Source organism: Harpia harpyja, chromosome 22 (assembly GCF_026419915.1).
Source record: "Harpia harpyja isolate bHarHar1 chromosome 22, bHarHar1 primary haplotype, whole genome shotgun sequence".
Classification (NCBI taxonomy): domain Eukaryota; kingdom Metazoa; phylum Chordata; class Aves; order Accipitriformes; family Accipitridae; genus Harpia; species Harpia harpyja.
The window spans coordinates 21,146,103-21,162,984 of NC_068961.1; the positions used below are offsets into that span (position 1 = coordinate 21,146,103).

At 44.2% G+C, this 16,882-nt stretch overlaps 1 protein-coding gene across 2 annotated transcripts in view; it reads right to left on the reverse strand.

Annotated features, from left to right (window-relative positions):
- Positions 1-16,882, reverse strand: part of COL4A2 (collagen type IV alpha 2 chain) — a 145,295-nt gene that overhangs the window by 7,287 nt on the left and 121,126 nt on the right. For both annotated transcript variants that reach the window (XM_052773592.1, XM_052773593.1), the window contains exons 29-43: positions 15,957-16,178; positions 13,603-13,764; positions 12,830-13,000; positions 11,542-11,685; positions 10,175-10,300; positions 9,655-9,836; positions 8,174-8,237; positions 7,713-7,787; positions 6,986-7,093; positions 5,895-6,002; positions 4,557-4,628; positions 4,089-4,214; positions 2,584-2,700; positions 842-1,003; positions 608-706 (exon numbers count right to left, since the gene is read on the reverse strand). In XM_052773592.1, the coding sequence (XP_052629552.1) occupies positions 608-706; positions 842-1,003; positions 2,584-2,700; positions 4,089-4,214; positions 4,557-4,628; positions 5,895-6,002; positions 6,986-7,093; positions 7,713-7,787; positions 8,174-8,237; positions 9,655-9,836; positions 10,175-10,300; positions 11,542-11,685; positions 12,830-13,000; positions 13,603-13,764; positions 15,957-16,178 (1,938 nt within the window). The remainder of the gene's footprint in view (positions 1-607; positions 707-841; positions 1,004-2,583; positions 2,701-4,088; positions 4,215-4,556; positions 4,629-5,894; positions 6,003-6,985; positions 7,094-7,712; positions 7,788-8,173; positions 8,238-9,654; positions 9,837-10,174; positions 10,301-11,541; positions 11,686-12,829; positions 13,001-13,602; positions 13,765-15,956; positions 16,179-16,882) is intronic.

Below are 16,882 nucleotides of genomic sequence, written 5' to 3' on the forward strand. Positions count from 1 at the left end.
GCATATGTGAGAGAGGGACTGTGGTCTGCAACTCCCCACCTTGGATATAGCAGCTATATTTATTATACTGGGGGAATGTGTGTGAGTATGGGAATTGTTTTCTCTTGGACAGCACACAGATAGATAAGCAGAAGAAAATGGATAATGCTACTGCTCCCTCATTTATGACACAGGAAGCTGGGAAGTTCCCCCCAAACAGCCAACAGCTCTCTGAGGTGCAGAACTATCTTTTAGTGGGCTTCACGAGACCCAAATACATGGTGGTATAGATGGAGTGAGGGATTTTAAAGGTATTTCTAAATATCCAGTACATCTACTCTGGAGGATTAGTTTAGATCAGGAATTCTTCTTTTTTTTAACTCCAAAAGTGGCTCTGATTTTGGAGTTGGCACCTCATACAAAATAAATTCATAAAGGCAGAAAGTTGACCACCCATGTTAAATTGAGGCATCTGTCCCCTGGAATTTGCCAGGGGTCACACACAGACATGCAGGTTGGAGAGGACTCCAGAGGTCATCTAGCCCAACCTCCTGCTCAAAAGCAGGGCCAGTTAGGTCAGCTCTGTGGAGTTTAGAAAGGAGTCAAGCATCTGACTGCACTTACTTACCAGTTACTCCTCTATCCCCCTTGGGTCCGATAGGTCCCAAATCACCTGGAAATCCTACTGTGCCCATAAAGCCGATGACACCTTGTTCACCCTTACGACCTTTAATGAAAAATGACAGTTGGCATTACTGCATTCCAGCACAGATCAAGTGAGCGCAAAAGCCGTGTTACTAAAGCTGCTGTAGCATAGGAGGTTCCCGGGCTCCCGGCCAAGACCAGTGGTTCCCATCCTTACCTTTTGGTCCAGGATACCCGGGAATGCCAGGTCTGCCTGCTGGTCCAGGATCACCTCTGCTTCCTTTTGGGCCAGTCTGTCCACTCACACCTGTTTGTCCAGTTTCTCCTTTGCTCCCTGGTGGAGCTGGTATCCCAGGCTGCCCCTGTAGTCCTGGATAACCTTTTCAGAGCACACAGAGGTTGCAATCTGCTTATACTTGAGACCTGGGCTCAGGGCAAAATAACAGTACTATCTAATTGTATCCCATCAGGTTTTATTTCCTTAATTGAAGCAGGGAGCTAATGCTTAGCTCCCCAATAGACTTATTCAGCGTTCCTGCGCCTGTTCTCAGGCTGGCTGTGGTGGCAGAGGAATTAGAGCATGAAGCTCCCACAAAGCACAGTGTCATCTCAAGCAAGATTTCAGTGGAAGTGGGGTACCTGCTGAGATACAGCCTTCAGTGAGCTACTCCTTCCTCAGCAAATGCCCCACTTCACTAGGTGCCTCCCTGCTTCATCCTAAATTCTCCAAGTAACTAGAGAGAAATCAGAGAGCAGTGAGTACCTGACTCCGTGCCAGCTGGTAAATAAGCCAAGGACTTACTGTTCTGTGTATCTTAGTGCTTCAGCTGAACATCTGGATACAAATAACTACTTCATGCTGTCTTGGGAGTTAGGGGAACAGCTTCTTTTTCCAGCATTACATATTGCTTGAACCTAAACCCAGCAGGCTTCTCATCAGTTATTTCTGCTGCCTAAGACGACATTTGGACCTTGTTTCCGAGGAGAGAGGGATTTACTAAGTAGGGTTTTGAGTGGGGCATCCCTCATGCTGCCTGTTGAAGTTGGATCACATATGGATATGAATGTAAGAAAGATGCATGTGGCAAAGTAAGAGCGAGCCACCATTTTGGCTGGGAGATGGTGTTCCTGTTCCCACCCTCCTGATTGCTTCTGTTTTTATTTTTTATCCAGTGACTGCCTGGGGAGTGGGAATCAGTATGCAGAGTTAGGCCAACTAACATTCTCTTTCCATTTGGAAACTTAGGTATTTTGTTGGTTTTCAGCTGGTTTGCCTGTTGTCAAGTTTTTGCTGAGTTTATATGATGCATGGAAATTTTTATGTAAAGATGATAGTGGGACACCTGCAACTTCTGCTCCAAGCACTTCACAGTGGCACTACAGTTTGAAATAATTGCACAGTCCAATAAGCAACAGGTATATCATCCTCTAAATATAGACAGAGTGGCTTTTTCATATGTGTGAGAGAGGCAGGCTTATAGCATGCACTTTTAGAGAGAAGAGCTAATGCTTCCCATTGTAAGTTAGTTTGCACAGTAATTTCACATAGGAAAATTTTGTAAGTGATTAAGAAAATATTCTGTAGACTTGCAAGCCTGCCACAGACCTCAGTTTTTGAAGTAGTAAATTAGCATAATGCTTCTGAAAGTTGTTAAGAGAATTCTGGATGATTAAATCTGTTATTTGCATGAAAATCAAACCCTTCCATCAGGATGACCTGGAAGAACTGCCTTCTGCTTTCAAGAGGTCTGTCCCTATTATCTTATGTACCATTAGTTCTGTCCAGCAATTATTCATGCACTTTAGTGCTGTGTTTAGTAGGGATATTCTACTGAATCAACCCAGAAGTAATAATGACTGCTCTTTCTAACCCAGTACTTAATCTTCTGTTGTTGCCTGAGGGCACAACCTTGTACTTAATCTTTTATTGTTGTCTGAGGGGAACAAGGCGTGAATTACCTGGCACACCGTCTAGACCTGGGGAGCCTTTATCACCAGGATATCCTGATATATTTGAAATCCCGGGAGGCCCTGGAAATCCTTCCTGCCCAGGAATGCCAAAGGGTCCATGGACCCCTGAAAGGAAGAGAAGAAATGATCAGCACTGCAAAGAAAATGCACAATTGCAATTATAAGGACTCACCTTAGACTAAGTATAAAGAATGGGATTTTCAAAATGGAAAACACCTGCAGTTCCCACTGATTTTTGTTTTATCTTTTCAGATGATGTTGTGGAGGTTTTTCTTAAAAGAACCAAATACTAGTTCTGTGCCAAAGCTCTCTGGATAGCTAATTACATCTCACAGTGTGGAATGCTAATAGTCTTGTCTGCCAGGGAAAATATTTCAAGATTGGAAGTACTCAAAATATCCTAGGTATATTGAAGCAGACAAGAAAGCAGCTTTGTTCTTCTGTGTCCTGTGGAGTCAGGGGTCACAGACACTTAGGGTTTTCTGGAGTCAGTTAAAACCAAAAGTTTGAATCCAAGAAGTTCTCTGTAGATGAAAAGTGTTAAATGGCCAAAAATCTGGCCCACCAATGACAGATTATTCTTTTAAGTAGATTCAAATTGTCAGGAAGCCACAAAGCCCCTTTTGTTTGTTCATTTAAAAAAATTAATAGTATTTAAATCTGACAAACAAACATGAACGAGGTATGTGAAATAGCTGTTTCTTCCAATGCTTGATAATAAATCTCTGAATGGTGTTTGAGATGGCACAGCATGTTAGCAACAACAAAGCGTAACACAAAAGAATAGGAATGAGCCATTGAACCAAGTAGGCAAAGGCAGTAAGGTTTTATATCTATGCTAGTACTTAATCCTTTCAGAGCCAAAATGTTGGAAAACTTTTTAAACCCCCTCCCTGTAATTGATTCATCTGTAACATCAGTCCGGTGGCTCCCTGATGGAAGAAGAACTGCTGCTAAGCGCAGCTCACTCCGACAAGGTGGGTTTGAGTGGGAAGGCCATACGCTTCCATTGCGCGAGGGCTGATGGTGCTGGGCATGGGAATAATGCCCAGGAGGGATCAGTGGGACGATCACACATTGACAGACAGTGAGGCTTTCAGAAGAACAGTAAACATTGGCGGATTTGCAACAAAAAGAAAGAAAAGCCATTGCGTTTGTGTGACTGGAGCTTCATAAAAGTATTCTGGGAGCTGATGGCTGAGAGCAGCCTCTGGCGCTTGCAGGGTGCTGAGCTCAGTGCGTGCTACAAGGTGCTGCTACCGTGGGGAAGGACCCAGGCTGTCCTGGAGCTGCTGGCTGGTCCAGCGCTGGGCCGCACACATCGCTGCTTCCGAGCAAGGGCTGGCTGAGCTGCAGCTCGAGCTCCGCTCAGCGACCTTCCCCACCGCGGGAGCTCTCCTGTACAGCTGCCCACACTATACTGCATTTTGTGACTCCTGTAACGCCCGCTGCGTTACAAATAATAAGTAGATCCCATTCTCCGGAATACAAACCTGGGACGCCTCTGTCTCCCTTCTGACCCGGAGGTCCTCGGCTGCCTTCCACTCTGCTCGGCTCTCCCGCGTCCCCTTTGTCACCCACGGCACCTGGGAAACCTGCAGAGCCGTAGCCGTCTGGACCTGTTGTGGAGTTGTACAAAATAAAGAGGGAAGCTGAAATGTTTCCGCGTGTGAGTCTGTAATGGCTCGTTGAAAAAATGGCCCATAATGGGGAAAAAAAAGGCCTTGAGGCTTTAACTTAATAAGAGGAAAGAAATGATGATTGGAAGCTGTGGTCTAACCCATCTGTGTGGCAGCACACAGTGTATGAAGTTGTTTGCCAGAGCCCACAATAATGAAGCAAATTCCACGTTGGGCTTTGGATGACGCAGTTAAAGTCACATTTGCAAAGATCTCACCGACCAGACTTGCAGCCAGCACAATGTTGTGCCTATGAAGAGGCAGAGTAAGAGTCTCACTTACCTGGCGATCCTGGTAAGCCCTTAGTGCCCGGTAAACCATGCAGTCCACTGATTCCTCTTAAGCCAGGCAAGCCTGTTTTAAAATTACATTCATGATTATCACAATAGTTTCTATGAGTCTGTTTATATTCCTAGGCAAAAAATTCAAACGCTTGAATAAATACTATTCTGTGTTAAAATCTTGTGTATTATATGCAGATTAATTCATTACAGTAAGCTTATTATGAAATACACCACACCATGGTTTTGTGATTGGCAAATTTTGTTATTATCCAATAAACTCACTATGCCAGGTTTTTTTTTTTTAAATATCTCTGATCCATCTGGTAGCATGCCATTCGTTCCAGTCTTGCTGCCACAATTTTGTTAATAACCATTTAGTTTTCCAAAATCCTCAAACCAAGACAATTATGGCATAATTGTAGGCTCTAAATGTGATTATAATGAAGCTCTCTTCAGGAGAAATTCACACTGCCTCATTTAAGAAAACCAACAAAATGTCTAATAGCTGCTGCTGCTGCTGTTACAAGTAGAATTTATCCTATCTATTTGTACCTGTCAAAGTGTTAAGCGTGATGTTAAAGCTAGACAGGTATCCCTAATGAGTGGCCGGAGCTCTGGAGCACAATTGAACCTTCACAAAAATAAGTGTCTGTCTCTCTCTTCACTGCCTATAAAGGCAGCCTTCATAACCGTATTAGCTTAGATTTGATGCAGATTCAGATAGATGAATCTTACTAAAAGCAGGGCAACTTCTGGCTGTACTGTAGAAAAAAATCTGCTTACTTAATATATTAAGGAATTAGGTGGCAACCAATGAGCTTCTGTGATACAACCAGCTTCATTTTAAATTATCACCTATATTTTGATAGCAGAATTCTGTCTGAGCCATGTGTCATTTATCCTTAAAACCAGACGTTGGATCAGTTCGCAGTTTTTGATGATGATGTAGGACAAGTATATTGTTTGCTATCTAATGCCACATCATAATATTCTACTACTGTATATCACTACTCTTGCTGCATTTTACATAATCTTCTGTTTTTTCTTCCCAACTGTCACAAAAAATGAAAATGTTTCCTGAAAACTGCTTTCCTGGTTGAGGGAGGTCATCAGCAGTTAAAGTGAGCTCAGTAGACACCAGTCCTTCAGAAGCCATAAATCAGAAAGCAACCACACGGGTCTTGGTTAATGCACCTGGACCTTATGAGGAATAAATGTTTACTAGAAGGAACTCTGCCACTCTGAATGGCAAAAAGCCCCCTTTCTTCTTTACCCCAAAGGAACAATAGGAGGTGCTAACGCTGAAATGAGTGAATAGCTGAAGCTGTACAAATACCTGCTTGTCCCGGTAAGCCAGGCCAGCCGGGAGTTCCTCTTTCGCCCTGAAATCCAGGTGTCCCGGGGCTTCCTTGCTGCCCTGGGGGGCCGACCAGTCCTGGCAAACCTGCGCAACAACGATGAATCATTGCTCGTGAGTGTCCCTAAAACCGATAGCCCAAAACACGGACTTGGGCTACCTCCATTCTCCCAGGTAGCAATACGAAGGCTTTCCCCTCCTAATGTCATTGTAGGACACTGCACCGCTCATCCAAGTGGAAGAAAACTAAAGAGAGCAAAGGTAGGAGAGGCAAGGCGTAGCAGAACAATTCATTACAAACTTTAGGTTTCTGACAACCTAAGAAACACAGTGGGCTCCTCCTATTGAAATGATAATTTTACTTCTATTGCCAGTTACAATAAGTAATTTCATTTATGTTCACCTCAGGTTCCTCTTCTGCTGCCATCTGTTTTGCCTTTCCAACTGGAAAGCTGATCGGACAAGGACCATTTCCCAGCGAGGTACCTACCGAAACTGCTCCAGTCTTGGCTGGAGTTTCTAAGCCCTATAATTATATGAGAGATGTGGAGCAACTGCTCTAAAAGAGCATTTTCACGATCGTCCTGCAATAAGACATGTTCTTAAGCCCCGAGTTTATGATCCAGCCAGAGTTGAACCCGACTTCGGTTCCCCGGTACTCTTGTGCAGTCGGGCAACGAGCCTGGCTCAAAGGCTCCTGAGTAACTGGGGGTTACTGGGTCCTGGGGGATACTGACTTCATTTATGGCAGAAAACAGCACCGAAAAGCCCATCTCTTTGTGGTATTGAGACAGCATTAGAATACCCAAGTATGCCAGCAATACAACACTTCAACCGGACACATGATCGCTATAAAGAAGGTAAAACTGGTATGAAGCCAAGTTAGGTTTTTGGAATTTCCCCTTAAGTACTACCACGAGTTCCACATCCTTTTCACTGCTCTTTACCAACTTACAGCATGATCAACATATTAAAAAGCTTAATGACTTTCTTTTGAGGAGAAAAAAGATTTTTTGTCTTTCTCTTCTTAAACAGTTTTATTCTTTAGAGCATTAAAAAGAATATTTTACCTTCCTGTCCCACAGAGCCAGGGATACCCTGTGTGCCCTTGAGGCCTTCAATGCCAGGGAAACCACGATCACCGCCTTCGCCTTTTTGTCCTGCGCTGCCTCTTGTGCCTGGAAAACCACAAAACCAGTATATTCTTTTCATAATCTGTATATGACCCTAAGATAACAAGCATAATGTGAAGTTGGTTACTGAATGGGTCCTGTTCTTGCCGCACAAAAATATTCTTCTAGTCAGGGTGCTTACATAATCTGGGAGTATCAGTAGTTGTCTACAGCATGCTGGCCAAACCATCACTGAATTTGTTTTTAAAAGTACTCCCCAAATTATGTGGAATATGACACTGATGTTCAAGTGTACTTCATGTGCAGGGAAGTTTTAGTACATTACCTAACCAACCCAATCCAAAATTGACCTGACTCTGCTATCCCATCTTCCATCATCATGGCCTGATATTGTTCTTTTTGTCATCAATGGCAAAAAATTATATAGAAATGTTTACTGGAGTTGCACGTGATTGATGTTTACTGCTATAACTGTACTTTCAGTTGAAGGGGTAAACATAGCACGTACTCATTTCAACGAAAAAAAAGATGAACCTCTTCAGGAGCTGTCATGAGAGCACAGGTTCAACAGCCATCGAAAGCCCACGGTAAGCTCCCCCTCCCTTCCTCTGTGGACTTCAGTATGTGAAAAGTAATACATCCAGAGCAACTGTGAAATTAATACCTGTTAAGCCTGGCACACCAACGTCCCCTTTAAGGCCTGGCATTCCTGGTAAGTTTATAGTATCTCCCCGCTCACCTATTTTAAGCAAAAATGAACACATGAGCAGTAAGGCTTTAATTTAAACTGTATTTCCTGTTTTGAAGGAATTGCAACTTCTGAGGCAAAATTCAGTAATTATTATCTTTCTAGAATAAAAGAGGAATAAGTTAAAGAAAGAAAACCATAAAGTCTCTACAACAGCCACCCTCCCTGCCATGGATGGATTTATCCATGGACAGTACATGTTGCATGAAATTAACAGTATTAACCTTTTCACAGCCTCCCACATCTACAATATCATTCTGTAAGACTGTACGAAGACTCTTTAAGACTGAAGAACCCCTAAGACTCTTCAGAACTTAACGTTGAACATTTGATGGGTAATGAATACAAAGAGCGCTCAGATCAGAGAACAAACTCACCTATCTCACCATGTGAGCCAGGAGTACCAAAATGGCCTGAAATTCCTGGAATACCCTTTTCTCCCTATCATATGATTGAAAACAGGCATCAGTTAATGAGGGTGAGGATTTATTCAACCTTCCAAGCAGCACAATTTGGAAATATTGAAAAAAGGCTATTAAATTTACCATTTTTGAATTTCCGTAGTACTTTTTAGAGTCATTTGGCTGAAATCAGTTAAACCAAACCAGTACAAACCAAGGGACAAGTTTGAAATTGAGAACATCCTATTACACATACATGGTAGTGAGTCCTTGTGCTGGTTTCGGCTGTGATAGAGTTGATTTTCTTCATAGTAGCTAGTATGGGGCTAGGTTTATGGATTTGTGCTGGAAACAGTGTTGACAACACAGGGATGTTTTCGTTACTGCTGAGCAGTGCTTACACAAAGCCAAGGCCTTTTCTGCTTCTCACCCCACCCCACCAGCGAGGAGGCTGGGGGGGCACAAGAAGTTGGGAGGGGACACAGCCAGGACAGCTGACCCCAACTGACCCAAGGGATATTCCAGACCATATGATGTCATGCTTGGCAATAAAACTAGGGGGAAGGTTGGCGGGGGGGCTGCTGCTCGGGGACTGGCTGGGCATCTGTTGGTTGGTGGTGAGCAATCATTTTATTTGCATCACTTGTCTGTCTCAGGTTTTATTTCTCTCTCTTTTATTTGCCTTTTCATTACAATATTGTTATTACTATTTTATTTTATTTCAATTATTAAACTGTTCTTATCTCAACCAATGAGTTTTCTCCCTTTTACCCTTCCAATTCTCTTCCCCCCATCCTCCTGCAGAGGGGAGTGAGCAAGCTGCCGTGTGGGGCTTAGCTGCCAGCTGGGGTTAAACCATGACAGTCCTGCAATCCTTGGTTAGGAAAAAGTCCTACTGAAATCTAAGGGCAAAGCTACCTGAGAAAGGAACGTAGTTTTTGGCTCTCTTAAATAAACTATGTCTGTAAGTCGACTGTCAGGCCTTTTTTAAGAGTTTATTTCTTCCAGTGTAACTTATTTTGCAGCCAAAGTGAATCATGGTGAATTACCCTCTAGGAGCTGAGATTCTTAGACGCTTCTCTTCTACTGTTAGATGAGTGACAGTGAGTAATTTTTGGCAGTGGTACCATCAGTCCTGGGAGAAAGGGAAGAGTAAGCCCAGCGCTGAGAATAATTTTACCAACAGCTACAGCAACAGGACCAAGGACCTAGAAGGAACTGTCTGGGTCCTCATCAGCAAAAAGCTGGCGCATGAAATTTGGATGTCTCCCAACAAGAAAAGAAAGGACTCTGCTTAATGAACGTTGGAGGGATCGAGCAAAAATATTTGATCCATCTATTCCATTTTTATTGCATTTCTATCTGTTCAGCACAATTTCAAGGGGTGAACGCCACTGCCTAGAGAAGCTGAATGCCGGCACAAGGACACCTTTATTCCCTCACGGGCATGAACTCACCCTGCCTCCGGTGCTGCCAGGGAAGCCTCTGATGCCAGGAGAGCCGGCTGGACCGGGGTACCCTTTCAGACCTGTCAGCCCTTTCGCACCGATGTCCCCTTTCACACCGGCCACGTAGCTGGGATGCCCAGGGGAGCCTGGAGTTCCTGTCTTTCCGGGAACGCCTGGCATTCCCTTGCTACCTGCAGGCGGGGAAGAAGAAAAATAAAGACTTAAAGTGTTAGAGCTGGGAAGGCTGACACGCAGTTGCTTGTGTGCAAGAAGTTTTCCTGCTAGCATGGCACCATGATGCGCTAGTACAAAAAGGCAGCACACACACGCGACATAACCCCACGCAGCTTTCCTCGGGGGTGGCTCCGTGAAATGCAGCCGGGAGCTCAGCTTTTGCTGTCAGAGACTTTGCTGGGGGGGGCTGCAGCGCAGCGGTACGGCGAGTGGGGAATATTTAATATGGTAAATGAGAAAAGATACCGATCCATAGTCCTGAATGTGCTTGCTTTGTTTTGCTGTGACCACTGACCTTTTAAGCCAAAGAATCCCTTCGTGCCCCTTTCTCCAACGTCTCCTTTTTCACCTTTAACTTCCAACATCAGGCTGGGCTTGAGCTTTGGGGGTTCTCCCGGGGGGCCTTGATCCCCACGGTCACCTGAAGGGTAAAAAACCCAACCATGTTACAAAAAGCTAGTCAGCGGCCCTGTGTTGGAAAAAGTGAACAGAAGAGTGAATCTAGAAAAAAGGGATTAATAGATAATCTTGCACAAGCTATGGAAAATCCACTTGCATAAAAAGTTACCTGTGTCAATACAACGTGTCAACAGAACAGTCAAGCATAAGAAAACATGAAAACTGAGTTAAACTTTTGTACGTATGACCCTGGGGAGCTGGACCCAGACTCCTCTGTGATAGATAATTTACCTCTCAGCAGATCAGTTAGGTGTCGTGTGTTTATAAAAAAACCCAAAAAGCACAATGGAGAAAGCACAGAAAAGTAGGTTACTTCCCCTGAAAGGGAAACTCTCAGTCAAAAAGCCTTGGGCGAAAGAAAGTGTTTGGATTTGTTACCAGTTATTTTCTTGATTTGAAGGTTAGTAGTGACATCAGTAAATAATATCCTGAAGAAAGGACCCAAATAGACTGTATGACTCTTTAGTTCTTTGTGGGACGCAGAGGCAGGCCAGCCACCCAGACTTGTCTCCTACGATCATGCACTGTCTTAGACTTCTTCACCAAGAAGTAGATTTGCACTTTTCTTCACAGGGGCTGTTTTCACACTTGCCTTTTGCTCAGACCTCCCCTGAATTACTGGCAGCACTGTTTTGCAGCCTTTGAACTGCAGACTGCTTTTTCTTAAGCACCTATCTCAGGGTCCCTAGGAAGAACATTTTGGCCTTGTGGTAAAGCATGTATTTAAAGATAATTGTATGCAAAGAAGAGAGGACTGAGTTAAGAGTTTTCATTTCACTGATGATATCAGCTGATATGTTTCTGACTTTTAACTACTTAATTGCCTGGTTTTCTGAATATTTCAGTGCCTTTACAGTGCAACTGGAGCAAAATGTGAGTCTTTTCCCCCAAACACCTTATGCTTCTTGGGAAAAGGCCCTGTTGAGTTCTGTACATGCCCAGAGGTGCCACTGTCTGAGCTCAGCTGAATAATGAGATGTCTGTCTCCAACCTTAAAAGTATAAAGATTCACAAAGAAGTAACCTTTCCCCGAGCCTAAAATCCGGGCCTCTCGGCCAGAGGCCCATGTGTGAAATTGGTGAAGGAATGTGAAGGAGCTAAATTTACTATGTGAAAAATGTGTCATCTTTGTCTTTGTGTCCTTGTAAAATAGTTCTCCAGATGTGAAAAGCAAACACACTGGTACCATCCATAAGCAAATACCTTTAAAGCCACGTGCACCCTCTGAGCCTTTATCGCCCTGAGCCCCGTGCGGGCCAAATTCTCCTTTGATTCCCTTGATGCCCGGTCTTCCTCTTAGGCCTGTCATGCCTTTGAAGCCATCGATGCCAGATGAACCTTTTGAGCCTTTAAAGAAAGAATGGGAAGAGAACTGTTACTTCACTCAGATTTCTGCAAACTAAGTCAACGTTAACCAGCAACACATGACTAAAACGGTATGAAACCTTCAGTGCAGCAGTACCTATTTTTGGGTGCTGTGATGCCTAGGGCAATCTGCAGCTCTAGATCAGGCACCCAAGCTCTCCGAGCAGTAGAGAAGGGCAGGGGTACACTGAACTGCCTCAGCTGGCCAAGAGGAGATGTTGTGGAGATGACCAGAACTTAGTGTCTTCTTCCGAAAGATCAGTTCAACCCCCCTCCTACAGACGAGCTAGAGAAAGGCACCTAGTTCCGCACAAGGTTTGTAGTCAGTCCGTTCTTCTACATGTAGAGCTACAAATCATGGGTCTAGGACAGCCTGGCCCTTTCTCACCAAAAATTCCCATGCTCCTCTTTTCTAAAGAAGAGGATGCTGTTTTACACGGGTCATGCTAACAAAGAGATCTTCATTCCTCCCAAGTGAGAGCTGATCAGTACTCCAGAGTTGTCCAAGGAAGAAAGTCCTATCTTTCCAACTGATGGAACTGCAACATGCATTTTTAGGCATTCGCCCCCTCTTTGTGTTTAACTTGGCTTCAGTGGAGTGGAATCCTGTTGAAACTCCCTGCATGATGTAGACAACTTGCATTATACATAGCATTTTCGTGGCTGGCAAGTGAGAATCTCACCTTCTCTGTATGTAAGATTAGTATCCTGGTAAAAGTAAACATTGAGGTCTTGTGTCTGGCATTGCTCAGTACACAACTGCCAGCTTTAAAAAACTTTAAAGCAAAGGTTTGGAGAAACATCTCTTCAGTTTCCCTGAGAGCCAGTGGGACTGGGACAAGGGAAGGACTTTTGGAGAGAGAAAAGAGTAAATACTGTATATTTTTTAAAAGGAGAAATAAAACAGCCATTGCCTTTCTAAATAGGGCTGCATGTCACAAGCTAGCATTTTGCCAAGCACAACACAGGGGAAAACAGACAGTGATTTTGGAATATATTAGGCACACGACCCTAATTCTTCTGTTTTAAACAGAGGTAGCCCAGCAGAGAACATGTCCTATTCACCTCAGCACAGAACTGCCTTAAGCAACATTACTTTTTTTCAAAGCAACTGTCCAGAGCTCACCTTTATCTCCTGGAAAGCCAGCCAGTCCTCTTATGCCGGGGGGACCAGTCACGCCAGGTATACCTTGTAATCCCGGGTAACCTGTTTCACCTTTGTCACCGGACAGACCTTTCAGGCCCACGGGGCCGGGAAAACCTTGCTCACCATCTTCTCCCCTAGCACCAGGTGGACCTGCCGTGTGAACACGCCAACAGGGAGATTAAAAAGCGTTTGGACATACATGATGATTTCATACAAAGTAGCTCAAGAGGGAGAAAACTGCTATCCCACCAGCTTCATGTTGGGGGGGGGGGGGGGGGGGGGGGGGAGGAAATTGGGATTTTTTTTCCAGAAAAGAATTGCAGAAATGGTTATAAAGACAAAGCAGCTCGTCAATGCAAACCAGTCTGCTACCAGCTTGGTTCTGGTACCCACTCCCAACAGGACCTTCTCCTCTTTGAATTAAGCCCCTTTTCCGTAAGACTACTCCTGTTTGGTAGCTCCCTTCTCCCAGTCTGCCACCAGCAAGCTCTGGCCTGGCTTGGTAGGTGGCCATGGAAGGAAAAGCAGCAGCTCTGCTAGCGAGGACCACCACCACCCCACCTTCCCACCCGTGGTACCAGCACAATTTGCAGTCACAGCATCTGCACTATTACCGTCATCTCCCTGGCTGGGAATTAAAGCGTGGCACGTGCCACAACCCCAAGGTTAACTTCCCGCTGTGGAAACCATGCGGTTGCCGCGCCACGGAGAACGGGCAGGAGGAGCGACGCAGGACCGCAGTATTCCCTCACCAGCAGGTCCTCGAGAGCCAAGCCCGCCAGCTGGCCCAGGGTTTCCTGGTGGCCCTGGGAATCCACGTGTTCCTGGTGTTCCCGGCAGCCCCATCAAGCCAGGGAGACCTTGCGGCCCTGGATCTCCTTTGGGTCCTGGCAAACCTGGGTTACCATCCGCTCCTAAAATACCATAATCGTGCATTAGAGAGCATAAATATCTAGAGAGCCGATTACTACGTATCACTTCTGTGGTCTTTCAGGGTATGTGTTTCCTCTGAAAATTCAGTAAGAACAGGAAAAGCAAATTAAGAGACTGCTCATTAGTTTTAAAATAATTGACGTTACCAGTACTGATCTCGTTATTTGCATCAGAAAGGTTGACTGGTTCCTTCAAATGAACGGAAACAATTTGGCACCAGGTGGATATAGATGGAACAGGTCTCTTCCACTTTTAACCCCAATAATTCTGTAATTCCTGACCTCTCTCTCTATCACATACATCTTTGTAAGAATCAAATCAAGGAGGTGACTGAACCACTGAAATAATTCTCTGTATCTTTTCTAAAATGTGATGGGCAGGAATGGGAACATTTAAGGCAGACAGTGGGTTCTGGGTTTGTGTTGTTCAGAAATTTTCAAGTAAGGTCGTTACAAGGCATTGTTACAAGATTCATACAAATTCCTAAGCAAAAAGGCCCTGATTCTACATGACAGTGCACTGGGTGAAAATTTACATCTCTACAATGTAAGAGCAAAGGGGGTGTCAAGATTTAAAAGGTAATGCCTGCTTTGCATTCAGATTGGAGAAGCAGCAGCATACAAGACCTCAAAAGTACATGGCACTTAAAATCCAGGCCAAGTGAATCTGCTTCTCTTTATTCAGGTTTTACATCAGCGTAGGTCCATTGGCTTGACTGCAGTTAAGCGTGCTTTATAACTGAGGTCACATAAGGTGAGTTTTCTCAATGACAGAATACAGGCTTTAGCTCTCTGTTCTGAAGGGCTAGTAGTTTAAGTGGCATAAATAATATCAAGGAATCACTAGCTACTTCACATAAAACTAAAAGAAAAGACGACTCATACAAAAATTCACATGATTTTTTTGGAGCCATTCTGTCAGAACTGTAAAATAAACCAAGATCAGACAAACTAGTAATGCTTTTTCTTTTCACTGTACTTATGATTACTGAAAACTACAGAAATGCTTAGAAAGAAGGTACAAAGTCACACAATTTTTTTCCTTTTCAATCCATGTTTTACCTTGAATTTCTTCCCCTTTTCAGAGGTGTTAGTGATGTATTCTGTCTTTTCTCAAACTTGCCAAGTGCCACAGAGCTGCCTTCATCCCCTTCCTTCACTCTGGGGCTCTACTGAAGGTGAAACCAGCTGTCCCCACTTCAAATAACTCACATAAGATGATACTCTTATTTTCTTTTTTTATTTGTATTGAAAATCATGAGAAGAGTCTCCAAACCAGGCTCCTGTGATACAGCTCCTTGCTTTGAGTTAGTCACTCAATTACTACTCCTTTCTCACTTCCACAACAGGGCAAGGGGGTAATCAGCAGTCCTAAATTTAACTATGTGTCTAAATGCTATTTAAATGGTGTAGCAGGGGATGCTTAATTCCCACATGTACTTTTGAAAGCCCTCCACAGAATTCAGAGTGACAAACTCAGATTTTGTAGAGAAGCTATGGTTTTCTCTGTTTTCTATAGGGAGTTTAGCATGTTTTTTAAGCTCTGTGAAATAATGAAATAAAATGAACACCCTGAAGTTATGAATAAGTATATAATGTTATCTTTTTCTTGTTTCTGAGTGCCCAAAGACTGACCAGGTAAAATGGCTTATTAACATTTACTAAACACTATGTCCTCCTAGTTAAAATTTACGAATTCTGCACTAGTGCAATTTGCTATTCTGCAAAGCCATGTATTATCCAAACATCTTCTGGCATGGTAAACAATCTCAGTAGTACACAGTATGTAAGTGAAAAGTCAGGATAACAACTACAGCACCATTCCCTTAACTACAGTGTGAAAAATTAACAGTACACCTGAACACAACAAAGACGAGCAAAATCTGGTTCTCTGGTATCCTGTTGTAGCTGATTCCATGCAGTGCAATGTGAAGGAGCGCTGGTCATAAGCAGTGGATCTCCACAAGGTGTTTGGAGGTGCCAGGCATATTGGTAACAGTTGAGGTAGATGGGGAAGGGACGGGAGATCATCAGGCACTGGGATTTGATGCTGGGGTCACCAGTACCTCCAACGCGTCCTAACACGGTCTCTTGCTACTCTCACATCTCTATAACTTGGCTATGTTTATATCACACTCTTACTCAGACATTTCTTTATTTGAAGTAGCTGTTACCTCTAGCTCCCGGTACTCCTTGATCTCCTGGCAGGCCTTTCAACCCTGGGAAGCCGGGGAGCCCGACATCCCCTCGGGAACCTGCTGCTGCTCCTAAAACGTCACCAGGAAAGCCCTTCGGTCCTGCCGCTCCCGGAGCGCCGGGATTCCCTGGAAGGCCTGGGTGTCCCTGCAGTCCAGGCAGACCGCTGGGGCCCCTGTCTCCCCTGGGCCCAGTAAAACCTATAAATAAAACAGGGACTAGGCATCACAGGGTTTGCTACAAATGTTGGAGTTCAAATCCTAGATACACCATCATAACGCTTTTTATATTATTGTAATTTGCAATTCAGTTTGTAGTTTGTTCTTAGCAGAAACCTGTAGAATCAAACAAAGTGTTATATAAACGTTTTTAAACCACGTAGCATTTATAAGAACATTTGACCAAACGTGGAAATCGGCAGGACTTACAGGTGACCCCTCAGGACACCTAGTGCCTGGGTGATGAAAGAGCCCCAGCTCTGAGCACAGTTACTTCTGTGCAACTATTTTGACACAGCTATTGCAGCATTTTATAAACATCTTATTCTGCAAGGACAAAAAAACGGTTCCTATACACAAAAGCCGGGTTTGATATGCAGCGGGGGTAAGACATTTCAGGGAGTCAAATTTAAAAGAATAAATGAGGAGTGAATGCATATTGGTGAACCGGGAAGACCTGGGGTTGCTGCCCGGATGGGTCATCGCTGTTGCTGTTGCCCACACATCTCAAGGCACCAACGCCAGTCGCTTCACGCCCTCGATGGAGGAACACCACCGGCCCCGTCCTCCACCCTTAGGTGAACGACCGGGAGGGCACGAGCTCCCCTTACCACAAATGACAGGGGAAAGGCTTCTTGTGGACTGGGAAACGGGACCTGGACTGGAAGTTAAGTCCAAGCACCAGT